This window comes from Aptenodytes patagonicus, chromosome 5 (assembly GCF_965638725.1).
Source record: "Aptenodytes patagonicus chromosome 5, bAptPat1.pri.cur, whole genome shotgun sequence".
Lineage (NCBI taxonomy): Eukaryota > Metazoa > Chordata > Aves > Sphenisciformes > Spheniscidae > Aptenodytes > Aptenodytes patagonicus.
Window position 1 is genome coordinate 18570257 of NC_134953.1, and position 15576 is coordinate 18585832.

A 15576-nucleotide genomic window follows, 5' to 3' on the forward strand; every position below is an offset into this window, starting at 1 on the left:
ACACTCCTGAGCACTCCCTTTACGTATGTGTACCTATGTGTATGTACATTAGCAAATGGCATTGGAATGAAAATGATTTTGTAAGTTATGAGTATAGCCTCATTAAACTCTACAGACAACAGCAGTTCTCTTGGACATGTGAGCTCACTTTTACAGGCAAGACTAATTCTTCCATAATTATGTGCACTTTAATTTGATCAGTCTAGCTTATACCTTTTGAGGCTTGACAGATTTGAAAGTGTGCAGAGCACTGGGTGGATTTTATCTGAGCAATAGCAGCAGTGTTCACAAGGAATCGTGACACACATGTATGTACAATTGCATCATACACTCAGCTTCGCAGCTCAGCTTTTGCAATATGGGCCAGGCACGGAGCTGGGTTAGGCATGGTCACTTCTCCTACCAAACCTACGCTTGGAAATCACTTGTGGCATCTCTGTTTTGCCAGCATTGTTCAGTTTGAATGTTTTCACGTGGGGTTTGTGTTGTTTTGTTTTGCTAACCCTCCCCACAACCATGCCAGTTGCCCCAAGTCTTGTGAGGTCAAATGATCTCCTCTCTGCGTGCCCTGAAATCCATCTTGGGTTTTGTCATGTCAAACTTAAGGATATGCACTATTTTAAATTAATCTCGGCCAACCTTGGATTTGTTTACCTTCAACTGGTTGGCTTTTACCAGTAGCAAACCCCTCATTTTGCTGACTTTCCCTCCAGGTTTTAGAGAATTTGTTTTATGATGTCTTGCAGCATCCTGAGATTTCTGTTAGGATGGGCTCATAAACTCCTGTTGCTCTGTGTAGACAGGAAAGCTCAGTGAAAGTATAAGTCATTGCAGAACAAGAGAAAACTCCTGCTCTTCTGTGTGTCCTAATTAAACTTCATGTGCCTGCTCTCCCCACCTGGAATGTGAAGTCAGTAACAGGAGAGTAAAGCATTAAAAAACCCCAAACAAACAAAAAGCCCCCCAAAACCCAAAACAAACCCCCCCAAAAAACCCAACAAGAGAGTGAAGCTTTTCTCTTTAACTACAGCTGGGGAGGGATTTGCAGTAATGATGAGCAGTACGGTACCCATCCTGACAGGGATGAGCTTGGAGAATCACAACCTCGTTTGACATTTTACTGAAAGCTTGAAGAACTATGAAGCGTCCTTTGGTTTTATTTCTATTTTTGTCCGACTCCCATAAGGAACAGCATCCATGAAAGCTTTCTGGCTTGTTTTAACTCTTTGCCTTCCAGGCTGGAGTGGGCACCACTGCTCCTTTTGAACTATTTTAAAACTGAGTGTACCTTGATGGACTGTTCTATGCTGGATAAGCATTCAAATTAGCAAGTGAAAATTGTTCACTGTAATTCCTTAGGCTTGTTTTTTGGTTTATTCCTAAAATTGTTTAATTGTCTTTTTTGGTTTTGCTTTTGTTTTAACCCTTTACTTTTTCACAGTTGATTTGCACTTTTGGTTTTAGTTCTTCAGTGTGTGAACTGGCTCCTTCCCCTGTCGAGTGTGGATAGCTGCTGCCTTTCTGGTCGTGATCTCATCCTTTTTCTCTCCCTCTTCTAGTTCCCTTGTCCCTGTCTCGTACCTTTGTTGTCAGCAGAACAGAGTTGTTAGCAGCAGGTTCTCCAGGTAAATCCGCATGCTTCTATTTTCACCATTCTTGTGACTGCCCTGATGCCATAAAAACTCAGCTGCAGTCTGTATTTATCTGACCCCTTTGCTCGTTAGGGAGAAGTCCAGCACAGAGTTATGCCTTGCAGGTAGGTATCCTGAACGTTTGTTTATGGTAACTGGTAGCAACATGACAGAGTCATCAAAATGGGAAGAACTGAAAACACGTTGAAGAAAATGTATTTGGTAATGTGTGTGTGTTCTTGTTTCTCATATGTACGCTGGTGGAAAACCAGGAGGGGAGATTTTTTAAAAGAAGGTATTCTCCCCCAAACTAAGGCTTAAAAATTTCTGAAGAAAATGCCTTTGGCAGAGGAGAATGTCTGCTGCTAAACTGCCATAAAAGGAAAACGTCTTTAATGAAAGAATTCTTATATTCTCATATGGGTAAATTCTATGGTTTGTATACAGTCTGGCCACTTCAATTCCTCAAAAGCTTTGCGCTTTCTCTCAGTGAGGTTAATGCCGTGGACCGGCACAGTGGTTTACTGAGTGGACAGATTTGCAATGGAATGTGCAAGAAGGTTGTGGGACCTCCTGTGGGGTTTTCTGGTTCCCATCTTGCTTAAGGCCCTTCCTTGCCGAATAACCAAGTTGACTGACACAGAAATCCCTTTGGAGAGCAGAGACCAAGGAGGGAGCAAATTGGGCCAAAAAGAGCTCTGAGACACGGTTGAGCGGTTGGAAATTGGGAAGGGTCAAGAACAGCTTTGCAGACGCTGCATGCATGGAGTAGTTGAGAAAAATGGAAACCTATCAAGAAAGTCTGTAGGAAGAGCAGAATCCTAAAACAGTTTGAGCCACAGTGAACATATTTCTTCCTTTTGAAGTTTTCTTTTTCAGATGAAACGTCTTTCCCTAGACCTAAAAGCAAACAAGATAATGATACGCATATTTAAGTGAAACATCTCCTAAACATTAACACACATCATGCGTTTCATAAACTTTCACCATCTGCTTCCTGTATTTTCCCCCTCTTCTTTTTTCACTTTTGAAAATTATGTTTCACCATCAGTCCTTAAATTAGTCTCATGCACATTCCAAACAAACTACAGGTTGTTGTCCTGCAGGGGATTTTTTTCCTGCCCTGTTAAAGTTTCCTGCTGCTAAATTTCAAAGAAGGGGGAGAAATTTAATCTTTCTTTAATTAAAGTACCTGATGGCTTTTTTTTAAGCTCAGCAGCTTTGATTATCTTTTTTCACTTGGTTCTTTTATTTTGCCAGGTCGTCTTTTTTTTTTTCCCCTTTTCCTTGCAACAAATAAGTGTGCACGTTGCACATGCAAGTTGTTTCCAATATAAATGCCAAGCATATTTTCCTAGCTTCTTCCCCAACTAACAAAAAAAAAAATCAATAATGGAAAATAATAATGGGAAGAACCTCCTTTGAAAGGAACTGGTATGGTAAGCCTGGTCACTATGACAATGTGGTACCAGTTTTGGTGAAACTCGGACCTTCTGCTGGGTCCTTCTAAAAAGGATCCTGTTGTTTAACCCCAAGTTCACAATACAGTTGTATTGATGTTTGTCTTGTGGTTTGTGCTCTTTATCCCTTGTATAGGAAGGTGAGGAGTATGAGAAAACCTGGGTAGAAAAGATCTGTCCAGATCTGGGCTGGCCTGCTAGGGGACTGGCAGGGCGCTGTTCTGCAAACACGGACCTGCCTGGTATTCTTCTGTCGTCTGCCCTTTCTGTATCCTTCCTCCTTCATTAACGTCTCTTCTTCCTCCCTGATTTGTACGTGGTCCAGAAGTGATGTCCTTTCCCTCAGATTTTTAGTAATCATACTTTTTTGTTCTGTCCTTTCGCTTCACCTGTCCCTTTTTTTTGTTTTTTTTTTTAATATATGCTTTGTCATGTTTCTCTCTGTCCTTCTTTGTTTTTTATTAGTAATGTACTATAAGACCCCTGGTGAAAAGAAAGGGCAGATACAAGTCACACTAGTGTAAAGCTGTTCCAGATGGAAACCGTTATCCCAAGCAGCAGTGATGCTGTTCTTGTCACACACAGACGTATTTTGTGTATGCAGGTGGGAAAGACAGGACAAATTCACTCAGCCTTCACAGTTCCTTGTTCTCCAGTGGGAATTACAGCATCAAGCCCCGCGTGCAGATAGAGGTTTGGCTCCTGGCAGCATTTATTGCAGCCTGCTGTGGCTTTCAAGATGGCAAGTCGGTATGGAGGAATACCTTGCAGTGCTTCCCCCTAAGCCTGTACTTGGTGTTGCCATAGGGACCTGCACTAATTCCATAGTGCAGAAATGGCAGAAAAATTGCCAAGTTGTCAGAACCTGTATTTTTCTGTTCCCTTTTCTAAAATTGAAGAAAAGACAACATCAGAGGGATTTTTAAGTGGGAAATAAAAAAAAAATCTGCCATGCATCTAGAAGCATCTAAAGTGTTAGGTTTAGGAAAGGCTGGATGCAGAGGTGTAGAACAGGCTGTGTCATTTGGGCAAGGAGAGATTATATTTATAGTGATTAAGTGGCAGAGGTAGGGTTGAATTTTAGGGAGCTTTTTTTTTTTTAGAAATAAGCTTATATATAGAAAAGTCTTCAAAAAAGAATTTGAAAAGCTTGCAAGGATACTGTTGCTGATTTGCTCGAAGAGGCTTTGTATCTTAAGATTATATGAAAATGACCTTTCAGCTGAGAATGGGCGTCACGTGGTGACTAACATAGTTTACATCAAGTTTCAGTTTGGGCTGGCTGGCCGAATGAAATTTAACTGCACTAAGATCCAAAAATTCACCAGTCCCAAAGAGAGTTCCTTGATCAGTATGTACTGTGTGTGCACCCAGGGAGAAGCCCATCTGCAGGAGGGCTTGGGATCTCCCTTAAGATGCATTTCTGCTCTCCTGTCTTCTGGGTCACTGCGTGGGTGGAAGCTAGGGATGCAAAATGTCTGTGGCTTCCTGAAAGCACGTTTACTTGAGATAAACTGTGGCCAATCACACTCGCAGGGGACAGCTGCAAGGTTTTCAAGTGAAACGCTGCAGTGCTTGAAGGCCAGTGATGGAAAATGATGTCTCTAGTTTACTCCTTTCCTGGACACAGATTTTAATCTGTAGCATGGACTGTTTTCCCTGTTATGCTGGCTGGCATGGACCACATGGAGCTTGCTCTCCTTCATTGAGTTTTTGCCCTTTCAAGCACTGGGAGGTAATAGAGGAAACGTTGAAGTAATCATCGTGTGGACTGGACTCTGGTCCACTGAGGACTCTTATCACTCTTATGATTTTGAAAATGTCTGCTCTAACTCAGGGAACAAGGCATATGTAGGTACCAGGTGGAATAAAAGGGGGTAAGGGTTAGCTGGGACTTGCTGTGGATGAAAGGTCTGGTATGGAGTTACGATTATAAATCATTAAGAAAAAAAATACATCTATTAAGCATGGTCTGACTATCAAGAGCTCCTGTAAGGGAGCCTTGGGAAGTTACCTTTCTCTCGTGGTTACCACTCATCAGCCAAAGCACTGTGACCAACTGTGCACAGGGCATGTCCATCGCAGCATAAACGAAACCAGGTTTGTTTAAGGCATACTCAGTGATGTCGGCTACCAGCTCTGGACTCAAAATGGACACTCTTTCAGGGTAATTTGGTTGTTTAGCTGCATGTCTGGTTATGAGTGGATTAAGTATTTGCAGTTCTTCTGTGCTACATTGCGATTTATTATGTCCCTTTGAAACTGGTGACATTTCAATGTTTTCTACTTGATTTAAGAAATCTCTCGCTCTTGCCTGTTTCTCAGCCGAAAACAAGTCTCCACCTCGGCCCTGCGGCTTGAATCACTCAGACTCTTTAAACCGAAGTGATCGCATTGATGCAGTGACACCAACGTTAGGGAGCAGCAACAACCAGCTGAATGCGTCTTTCCTCCAAGTGTATGTTCCGGACTACTCAGTGAAAGCACTCACAGACATTCAGTTTGTCAAGGTAGGAAAAAAGCTGGAAAGGCCCTGCTGGAAAGCTGGGCTTGGCTGGTAGGATGGAGAGCCTGGGGAAGGGAGGTCCCTCTAGATTGCTCTGTGAGTAAATAAGATTATGAAAGCAGCCGTTTAAAAATCACTTTAAATTATTTATTCCCAATAACTGCTGTCCATCGTTTTGTCTTCACTGTTCCTCTCATTTAGGCTTGTAAGTAGATTGGTCACATAAGTTTCTGGATTTCAGGTCCCTCAAGGAAAGAGTACAGAAAATAACCTCTCTCTGCTTTTAGTCATGAAAGACGTAGCCTTGTGAAGCCTTTGGAGCCATCTGAAATGGAGACCCTTCATTATCAGACAGTGTCCTTTTCTAAAGGATGAGACGTTTTCTGTTGGTCGCAGTTTTTATTCACTTTTGATTTTGGTTTCAGTTTGGGGTTCTTGGTCTTACTTTCCGACTTGTCATCCTTTTTCTGCTTGGAGAAGTCTTGGACATTTCTCTTTATCTTAACTTCACATGTTAGGCTCATGTCTCATACTACCAGTGAGTTGCTGCATGAATACAGCTCTGTCCCCCAGCATGGTGCGTCCCACGCTGAAATGTGTGCGAGTCCTGTGGGATAGGAAATCTAGCTGAGCTGAGGAACAGCTAATGCTGGCAGCAATTCCAGCCCAGCTGGGAGTCCAGGGAAGCTGACGTCCCATGGCCAGAAGTTGACCTTGATGCTTTTCTTAAATTAAGTGCACGTTCACAGTTTCTTTGTATGCAACTCAAATGATTTGTGAACTCAACTTCTGTCAAAGTTAATTCAATGTTAAGAATGTGGAATAGAGTAGAAATACTAGAATGCTAAACTGATTATTCCGTAGCCAAATTTTGAAAGGCGAGTACAGTCTTGCATTCAAAACTTGACAGATGCAAGTGTACTGGTTGATGGTTCAAGCCTTCAAGGTTTAGATCAGTAAATATTTATCACTGGGCAAGTGATTCTCACTACAGATTTCAATGGCTAATGTGCTGTACAGAGCAGCTGCTCATCTTATGCTGATTTATGTGGAGTCCTTCCAACTCTCACTGTGTTCATACTGAGGCTAATGAATACTAAAATGTCTGGTGTCTCTGCAATCAGACTTGCACACCTCTTTTTGCATCACTCTGCTTTACACGTAGGACAGAGTACTCAACATTAGTGCTGCCCACTGAGACATGTGGGCATTTACTCAATTAATACCTTGTAAACCAGGGCTGTGACCTGCTCGTGCATGTTCGGATTTTGCTTTTCGAGTTGTGACCTGGTCCATCTGACTCTCTCCATTTCCAGTCCCTCTCTTGCGTTGCTACGTTTCATTAAGGTTTTCTAAAAGTCTTGTTTCACCTCTTCCACCTTCCTGCCTGCTGAGATAACCCACTGCTGTAGCACACGGGGCTGTCAGTGCACGTGCGTCCTGCTGCCTGTCCTGGCTGAGAAGGCTGACCCAGAAGGAGTTCACGGGGCTGGTTGCTTGTGGCTCCAGGAGGAATTCTCCCCTCTGCTACCATATGTGGATATATGGGGCTATAGGCTTCCTTGCCTCTGGGGCATCGTGGCCAGTAACACTCTGTGCTCTAGGCCAGCTACTGTCATGACTGTTCTGCTGAGTGCAGCCAGTTCTTGCAGAAACCAGTGGAAGACTTCATGGGTTGCTAATTTGATTCATCTCTATGGAGATCCCAGTCTTTCCTAGAATCAAATGTCCTTATGTATCAGAATAAGGCTGCAGCTCCTCCTGCGTTTGCTGGCCTAGACAAGAGCAGTAAGGCTTGTAGCCTCTGGCTCTGTAGGGACTCTTAGAGCCTCACCAGGAGCTTGCTGAAGTCGGGAGAAAGACTTCACTGAACTCTGGTTCTGGCCCTAAACATGTGCATGGCTAGAAGGAAATGGAGATATGATTTAAAAATCTCTGCATAGGAATAAATCCCTGCCTTTGAACAGCATGGTGATTGCACAGCTCTGTGCTTCCACCCTGTTTGGAAATGTCAGCATGCTGTGGTGTTGAGTTGGGATGCTCTAGGCTTGCAAAGCGCAGGGATGTTTTATAGAAACAGGTAAACAGGGGTTGAAGTGTGATCATCTGGAAAGGGAGGGCACTTTATTTTCTCAGTGTGTCCCACGAAGACACAAAATTGTGACTGGCTATTTTTGTTCCTTCATTCTGTTCTTGGAGCAGATCTCAAGACAGCAGTACCAAAATGCCCTGATGGCATCCCGGATGGACAAAACACCTCAGTCCTCGGACAGTGAAAACACTAAAATCGAACTGACTCTTACGGAGCTGCATGACGGTTTGCCGGACGAGACAGCAAACCTGCTGAACGAACAGAACTGTGTGACTCACAACAAGCCCAACCACAGTATGCACAGTGAAGGAGCGATCTAGGAGCTGACTCCCCACAACCCACCCATCCCATCTCCTCAGCAGGACCAGCCCTCGCTCCTTCCTGCCTCCTCCCCGAGTGTGAACACCGTTAGTATGTGCTTGCAACACTGTGCTGCATCCAGTGTTCTGAGACCAAAGACTTTTGCGTCCGTTCTGGGAGCAGAAGAGGAAGAAACAGGAAGAAAGGAGCAAAGAGCAAGAGAGACTAAAGCCCCAAGTATACTTTGGGAATGGTGAGCCACCCTTGAGAATGATGAAAATACTTCTTGCAAAGTAGAATCATGTTTATTTTTTATCTGTATTTTTGATCCTTGTTGGGTTTTTCCTCCTCAAACACATATGGAGAAGTTTAAAAGCTCCTCCAGTTATTTTTTCAAGAGAGATCATGTTTTTAAAAAGTATTTTGCAGAGTTTTAAATTGTTTCTGTCCCTCCCAAACCTCAAATGGGCTCTGTCGTAGTTTTGTGAATTGGCTCCAATGTCCTTAGGCCTCTTTTTACCCCTCTCTGGTCCTTTTTGTTGCCCTGTTGAAGAAGTTAGTAACTGGTACTTGTATGTTATTTGTGTCCTAAGAATGAGCAAGCTTCAAGGAACCTCTGGTTTCAGCTACCTGGAGGGCCAAGGGTTGAGTTATTATTACATTCTTCCAGTTAAGTTTCAGGGAAGGAGTGGTTACTTTGGTATTTAATGATCTCTCAAATTTCAGAAGGTTTCTTTGTAAAACAGGCAAAAGCGTCGTTACACTTACAGCTTTGTAACCTCCAAAAACTTTGTGTATGTTGAAGATGATACTGGGGGGAAGGAGTTAATTAGCAAAACTGCAGTCTTGTGAAATGAAAACCGGGCGTAATTGTCCATAGTGAAGTAACTGGGTCATATTTCATTGATGTTCCTGACAATTGCATGGTGAAGTAACGTGCGCGCCCCAAAATGACAAGCTTTTAAGCACTTGTGTGCTGTAGCTGTCTGTGCACCGTTACCTTGGCCAGAGCAGATGTGCAGTCTTTGCTAAATAACAGAGAACATCAGTCCCCGTCCCCCCTTCAATCTCTAGTATTAACACAAAAAATGCTGCTACAATTATGCCCAAAGTACATCCTCCAGGTGACAGTAAACCTCTACCAGTGCAAGGATGGGCTCTGCTGAGGAGTCGGGACCATCCTCTCCAAGAACTGACAAAACTTTCCAGACGTGAGTGTATTGCACTTCAGGGATTCGGAGAGGTTCGTTTCCAGGCTGTTCCCAGCCACATTCCTTCCTTTGAGTGGATTTAGTGCATTTCCTTCTCTCTTGCCCCTTTTAACAGCCATTTTAGGGATTACCATGGTAGCAGAGCAGAGAGCCTCCCACCCAGCTGCCGCTGGTGCAGGGCACCCTGTGTTGGGCAGCAGAAACCAATTCCTCCACCCCAAAAACCTGAATGCAGACTGGGTGCAAGCAAGAGGCACCCTGTGGCAGTTGTTTATCATACATTCCCCACTCCCACAGACGGAGTCTAAGTCCTCAAATGAACACCACCACCACCACCACCCCCGATCCTCTCCCCTTCCAGTGCTGTCTCAAACAAAATGTGAATGTTGCCCTTGGTATCTGGAGTGATTAATAAATCAGGCATTGCAGTTTCTCTGTTTCGAGACCCTTCCGTGGCCCCTGGCTATGTAGCATTTCCCTTCCTTTCTTTACACCCAGATAATCTCATCTGACCCTCAAAGAAGCCCCCAGCCCCAAACGCAACTGCCAGAGCTCTCTGTGCCTGCACGCTTGCCCCGTCTCTCCTGCTCGTGGGCTGGGGAAGGCACTTGCCGCAAGTTCCCATGGTCCGTCTTTGCGAATGGTGGCTGGAAAGGTGCAATATTTTGCTGCAGGATCTCCCCGCAGGAAATTGGAGTGCATGGTGTCAGAGCCGATTGGGTCTGCTTGTGTCTCGCCTCCTCTCTCTTTTGGCTTCAGAAGGCAGCCCTAATTTTTGCGGTCCTCCCTGATGGGAAAGGTGCACGTCTTCCTTGGAGCCATCCATGAGGATGAAGTCCCCACAAGGGGGCATAGAAATTGCATAGTATCTAACTTGTGCACCCAGTGAGGAGGAAACGGGGCCCCCAAACCTTACTCTCGCATTTAGCTTCTTATTAACTTCTTTTGAGTCCCATCTAAAAGCGTTTCCGTAGTCTCCATCCTCGCTCTGATGCGCACCAGCCTGCCACCACCGAGAGCACACGGCTCAGCATCGGCATGGGCTGACCTAAGCCGTGCCTCTCCCAGAGAGCTGCCAATATTGCACCTTTCTCGCAAAGCAAAATGTTGAGATGTTACAGCGTTTGTCCTTGGTGAGGGACTCGCCTTGCCAGTTTTTATCTAGAGTTGCTGAATGTAAAAGTTTGTCAGAAGTGTTTGACACGGTGGTGAACTTGAGATGCAGTATCCGTTTTGTCAAACCTGCCGAAGGAGGGAAGGCTCAAGTCAAGGCAGCTCTCTCTCTGGGATGAGGTTGCTTGCTGGATCTGACTTCTGCTTCTTATGGCAGGTTATGGATCTGTTTCAGTGTCTGTTTCCCTTTTAAAAAAAAAAAAAAAAGAAAAAAAAAAAAGCCAATTTTTCCAACCAAAGCCATGTGATCCCAAAGCAAATACCTCCTGCTTCTGCCCATGCTGCACTGTTCCAGAATTTGCAGGCGATTTTTTGCATGACTGTTTTTCATCATTTGTACAGATCCAATAATGGAAAGTGAAATAATTTCCATAAAAATAGTTGATTATAGATGTGTTTCATATGGAAAATATGTACCTGACCCAGAGGGGTTAGGAGCTGCTACTACTAATTAGCTTGAAGAGCAAAGCATGGTCCTCTCCCCGGAGGGGAAACAATCCAGTCTCCCTGTTCTCAGGGTATTTACAGTTTTACTGTTTAACAAATGCAAGGAGTTCCCAGCCCTCGTGGTGGGAACCATCACAAGCAGAGGAGCCCGGCGCCCGGCTCAGGATCACTTCTGAGCCTCCGGATGGCATTTGCTGGCCCCGGGGCTTGGCTCTCCCGACTGCAATGGAGATGCCATGGCGTCTGAGTCTGGGCCCTTGCAGGGGGTGTCCTGCCAGAGCAGGTCTGCTTTCTCTGCCTCGCTGGCTGCCCGCCTGCATTCAGGTGGGCTCAGATGCCAGATGCCATGCCATAATGCCATAAGGATGCGTGGCAGGGCTGCCGGTCATCGCCGCGGTGCAGGGCACCAGCTGGTGGCTTTGGGAATCGTTGGACTTGACCTCAGACCTCGGCAAGGCTTTGACTCGCAGAAGGGATACTGCATCTTCCTATGTCAACTCCTACTGCCGCCTTTGTTCCCCTCATCCGTCTGCCTCTGGGTGCAGGCAGAGGGGTGGACGATGGCCTGTTGGCCGGGGGAGGCTGGGAGGGCATCTAGCCATGGTTTCTACTGTCAATACAATTTTGCACAAGAGTTCTTTGAAGTGAGGTTTTCAACACTAATATCTTAAATGCACAACTGTGAATTATAACTTTTACACTCCTGTTGGTTGAATTTCCTTTAAATGAAATGAACCTGAATCTGTTGTAACTATGATTTATTTTTTTTTAATTCTGTGTATTGCCAAATCTTTGTAAAGAGTGAAGGAATGTTCTTGCTTTCCAATGAGAATCTTTCTCCAAACAAGACTGACTCTGGTGACGTGGAGATCATACGAAGCACACTAGTTCTGAGTGGAGAGGGGCTCAGGGTGGGCTTAGCAAACCAACCTCTGCCTCTCTGTAGACCCCAAGCTCAGACCCTCCAGAGTTTACAAAGCGCTTGTTGTTTTATTCCCAGCTTGTCCACTCCCTGAAATCCCTGTGCAGCTGAAGGCCGCTGCCCTGGAGGAGCTCAGGACGGGGTATCCTGCAGAGGGACGAGGGATGCTGGCAGGGTGTCCGGGCTGGCCGGGGAGCAGGGGCCCCGGGGCTGGCGTGGCAGGACGAGGTGCTTTCCCCATCCAGTTGCACCAGCAGAGCGAGCTCCACGGGGCAGGTCCTTCCACCGCTCTCCACTTCTACTCCGAACCTCCAGTCGTGTGTAGTTCCCTTTCACACTCTTTTTGCCCCGTGCATGCTCCTGCTCCAGACTGAGCAGGGATGGGATGATGCCAAGACCTGTGCAGGGCAGCTGGAGCTGGAGCTGGCTGCTCAAGGCTTGCAGTTCTTGGGCCCTGTTGGAAGAGGGGTCAGCCATTCATTCACATTGTGCTCACTGTTCTGTTCCTCCTCTCTTCTCCTGGACTTACTCCCCGTTTCCTCACCACAGGGTTACTTTTTCATTTTTTTTCTTCTTTTCTTTAAGTGCCTTTTTGTGCAGGTGAAGCTGGCAAGATAGGAGTCTCAGGATATAGCCCTTTGCACTCACCTCAGAGCTGGAGAAAGCTCAGGGGGAGCAGGGCGAGTTGCCCATGATGGCCCGTGGACATCACCCGTTGCTGCTTCTCAGCCTTCAGGGTCCAGCTCAGATGAGGATGAGATTTTGGCACTGGTGGTGTCAGGCTGTGGCTCAAATCAGCTCGAAGAAAACCAAAGAGGTAGCTTTGTGCGAGGGGCTGCTTGGGCAGCAGTGGTGCTTCCTGTGATCTCTGCAGAGCTCAGCCGAGGGGCGTGGGGGTGTGGATGGCAAAGAGCAGCGCTGTCTCCTCACGAGCATCCTGTGTAAGTATCCTGTGTGATGGAGAACACAACCACATTCTCCAGGACCCCTTGGAACATGCATCTTCCTTGTGCTGAAATACACTATCTATAGAAATCATTCCCACATAAAAGATGTACCATATTTTATATCATATCTAATACACACGTCTGTGGTTTTAAAACTAGTACCTGTGTACCAGTTGTCAAGTTATCCAGTGTCTGGATTTCCAGTAGAAAACGGGGGCTGGGGGGCGGGGAAGGATGCTGCAGAGAGTACCTCTTGTTGTGATGCTAACTTGAGGCTTCATCCCAAAGGTGTCCGACCAGCGTTGAGGGGCTCCTGTGTTCGCACTGTGCGCTGCCATGTGCGAAGCTGGCACAAAGCAGAAAACCAGTGTGTGCTGAAAGGCTCGGTGTGATACGGACCCGGGCTTGCTGCCTGCCCCACTGCCTGGCTCTACGCTGGGGCTCTAAATAGACCCAAAGAAGTATCCTTGGATACTGAGGGTTGGTTTGGCCCAACAGTGAAATGATGAGCTTAACTAACATGATCGAAAGCTGGGCATCTTTTCATGGCACGGAGGAGAGAGCAGCCTTCATCCTGACTTGACCAGCAGAGAGGACAAGCTCTGCGCTACAAGCTGGGCTGGGAAGCCACCCTCATCCCTGCTCTGTTGTTATACTTGGTCCATCAGTTGCAGGTCTCTTGTCGGTGCGATCTCTCTGGTGATACTGGCCTCGCTCCCATGCGTCGGCAGCACAGGGGACTCAGAGGCATCCGCAGCTTCCCGCAGAGCTCCCTGGACAATCCCGTTCAGTGTCTTGCTCTTGTCCTGGAGCCTGGCTTCACGCTGGGTTGCGTTACTCCACGGTTAGTTTCACGGCCGCGTCCTTGAGGCCGTGTCCAGGCGAGGGGACGCTGTTGCTGCGGGTACAAGGTGGTACGGTTGAGCTTTTCGGTCTGGTTGTGCGTATTTGCCATTCTGTTAGAAGCTGGACGCTGAACCTGGGGAGGCCAGAGCATTCCCTAGAAGAAAGCCTGGGATGCCAGGTTATCCCAGCGCCCTTCCCTGAACTGCAGGGATGGGAAAGGGGTGCCGGAAAGCTGCTTCCAGCCCGTGGCAAGGTACAGGTGGTGGAGGGAGGTGTTTCACAGATCGGTAGTGCTGAACTCAGTCAAAGTGACATCTTGTTGTTCTCATTATCCTAAGGTCAGGCTCTATAGCGGTTCTGCACCTTGGAAATACGGTATCAAAGCTGCTGATCTTCTGTCTCCAGCTGAAAAACATCTTTCTGCTCTCTCCTGAGGTTTCTCCTTTGGGCCCTGTTTTCCTCTGAGTAGGGCCGATCACTGGGATCCTGCAGAGGACGGTGCCCTGGCTGCTCTCGCCCCTCCAGCACAGATTTCTGGCTAACAAAGTGCTTGATGTTTAATCCCCCCCCCCAGCAGGAGAGGTTTGGCCATTCTTGACAGAAGCTGCCTGTCACAGAGCCAGGCTTGAGGTTTGTCAGCTGTCGTGAGCCAAACAAGCGCCTGAAACACGCAAAGGCTGCAGGTGGCTCCGATGCTCCAGAGGTGGATTTGATGTCGCTGTTGTCTTCTCCTCCTGGAAGCAGTGCGGCGGTCGGTAGCAGGGTTTGTTGGGGAGGAAGGGCTTGTCCCAGCATGTAGTGCTTGGTGGAGCAGTCTAGCGTCCCATTTCAGCTGTTTGGAGACTGCAGAGCTTTATAAAAGGCGGTGTTTTTTTTATCCTCTGGGCATCACTGTTGTACCAAATCCTTCCAAATTCAAGTGAGTAACTTGTAGATGTCAGGTGAGTAGCCTGGATCGTAGGCCTTTAGTTGGAAGTGCCAATATTGAATGCATGCCTTCTGGATTTGCCCAAAGATCAGTGTGGGAGGGTGGAGGGGACTCCCGGTGAGCTCCTCTGTTCACAGAAGTGACAGACTGGCCAGGCCTAGATCAGCTCTAGCATCATCCCTGCTTTAAAGTCCCAGGTCCCAGCGGGCTGGGCTGGGCTGGGCTGGTTTGGACGGCGGGTTTTTACCCAGGGTACGTACTCTCTCCTTCTGCATCATGTTGGCTTGGATTCAGCAATGTGGCTTTCTGCGACTGCTGCTCTCACATTGGCCGTGGCCGTTCTGCTCTTCTCACTGTGGTTTAGTTGAGTGTTCAGAAAGGCGAGAGAAGGAGGTGCAGCAGTCAGGAACGGGCGATGCTGCGGCCGTCCTGTCTTCATTCCTCACAGTAAGCAATGCTGCTCAAGGGACTCTACCTTCCTCGCAGACCGTGTGAAATTTGGAGAGTGGAAACCCACCGGGACCCCAGCACCAGTGCTCCGGTCCCATTTGATCCATGTTCTCCCAGCACAAGGGTGGCTTACGAGTGGTTCAGGGTCGGGCCCTGCTGAGGGACCTCAGAGCTCTTGGCGTGTGCTTTCTCCAGCACGCACAGCTGCAGAGCCAACCTCGATACCTGAATCACGGGGCAGGCGCCCAGATGCCAAACACATTGAATCTGAAAACCCAAATACTTGAGAAGCGTTCCTGGAAGCCATGAGCAGCTGGTGCTTGGCAGCCGGAGGTCTCACACCAAACCTTTCTCCTGCAGTCAGGTCCCTCCTGGCTGCCCCGAGCCACCTCCCGGCCGCTGCTGGCTCGGCCTCGGTACTCCCCTGCTCAGAAGCATGGCGGCTCTCTCTCCGTGGTGCGTTTTTGTGGCTATCTGAACCCGCTCAGCCACTCCAGCCGGCTCTTCCCTGTGTCTTATTTGCCATCGTACATGGTCTTTGCAAATTGTATCATATTGTACATGACTTTGGGTTTCCAGGATTGTAGTATTCTGACTACAGTATTTCCATGTGTGTACATAAACCTGAATAAGCACAACTGAAATCCTGAATGAAGTGTATAC

The 15576-nt window shown here is 47.1% G+C and overlaps 1 protein-coding gene across 1 annotated transcript in view; it reads left to right on the top strand.

Annotated features, from left to right (window-relative positions):
* The window catches only part of CNNM2 (cyclin and CBS domain divalent metal cation transport mediator 2), a 126471-nt gene extending 113624 nt beyond the window's left edge, over positions 1 to 12847 (top strand). Inside the window, exons 6-8 of the mRNA XM_076338933.1 lie at positions 1560 to 1625; positions 5417 to 5601; positions 7800 to 12847. Coding sequence (XP_076195048.1) covers positions 1560 to 1625; positions 5417 to 5601; positions 7800 to 8009 — 461 coding nt within the window. The 3' untranslated portion in view covers positions 8010 to 12847. The remainder of the gene's footprint in view (positions 1 to 1559; positions 1626 to 5416; positions 5602 to 7799) is intronic.
* Positions 12848 to 15576: the final 2729 nt, after the last annotated feature.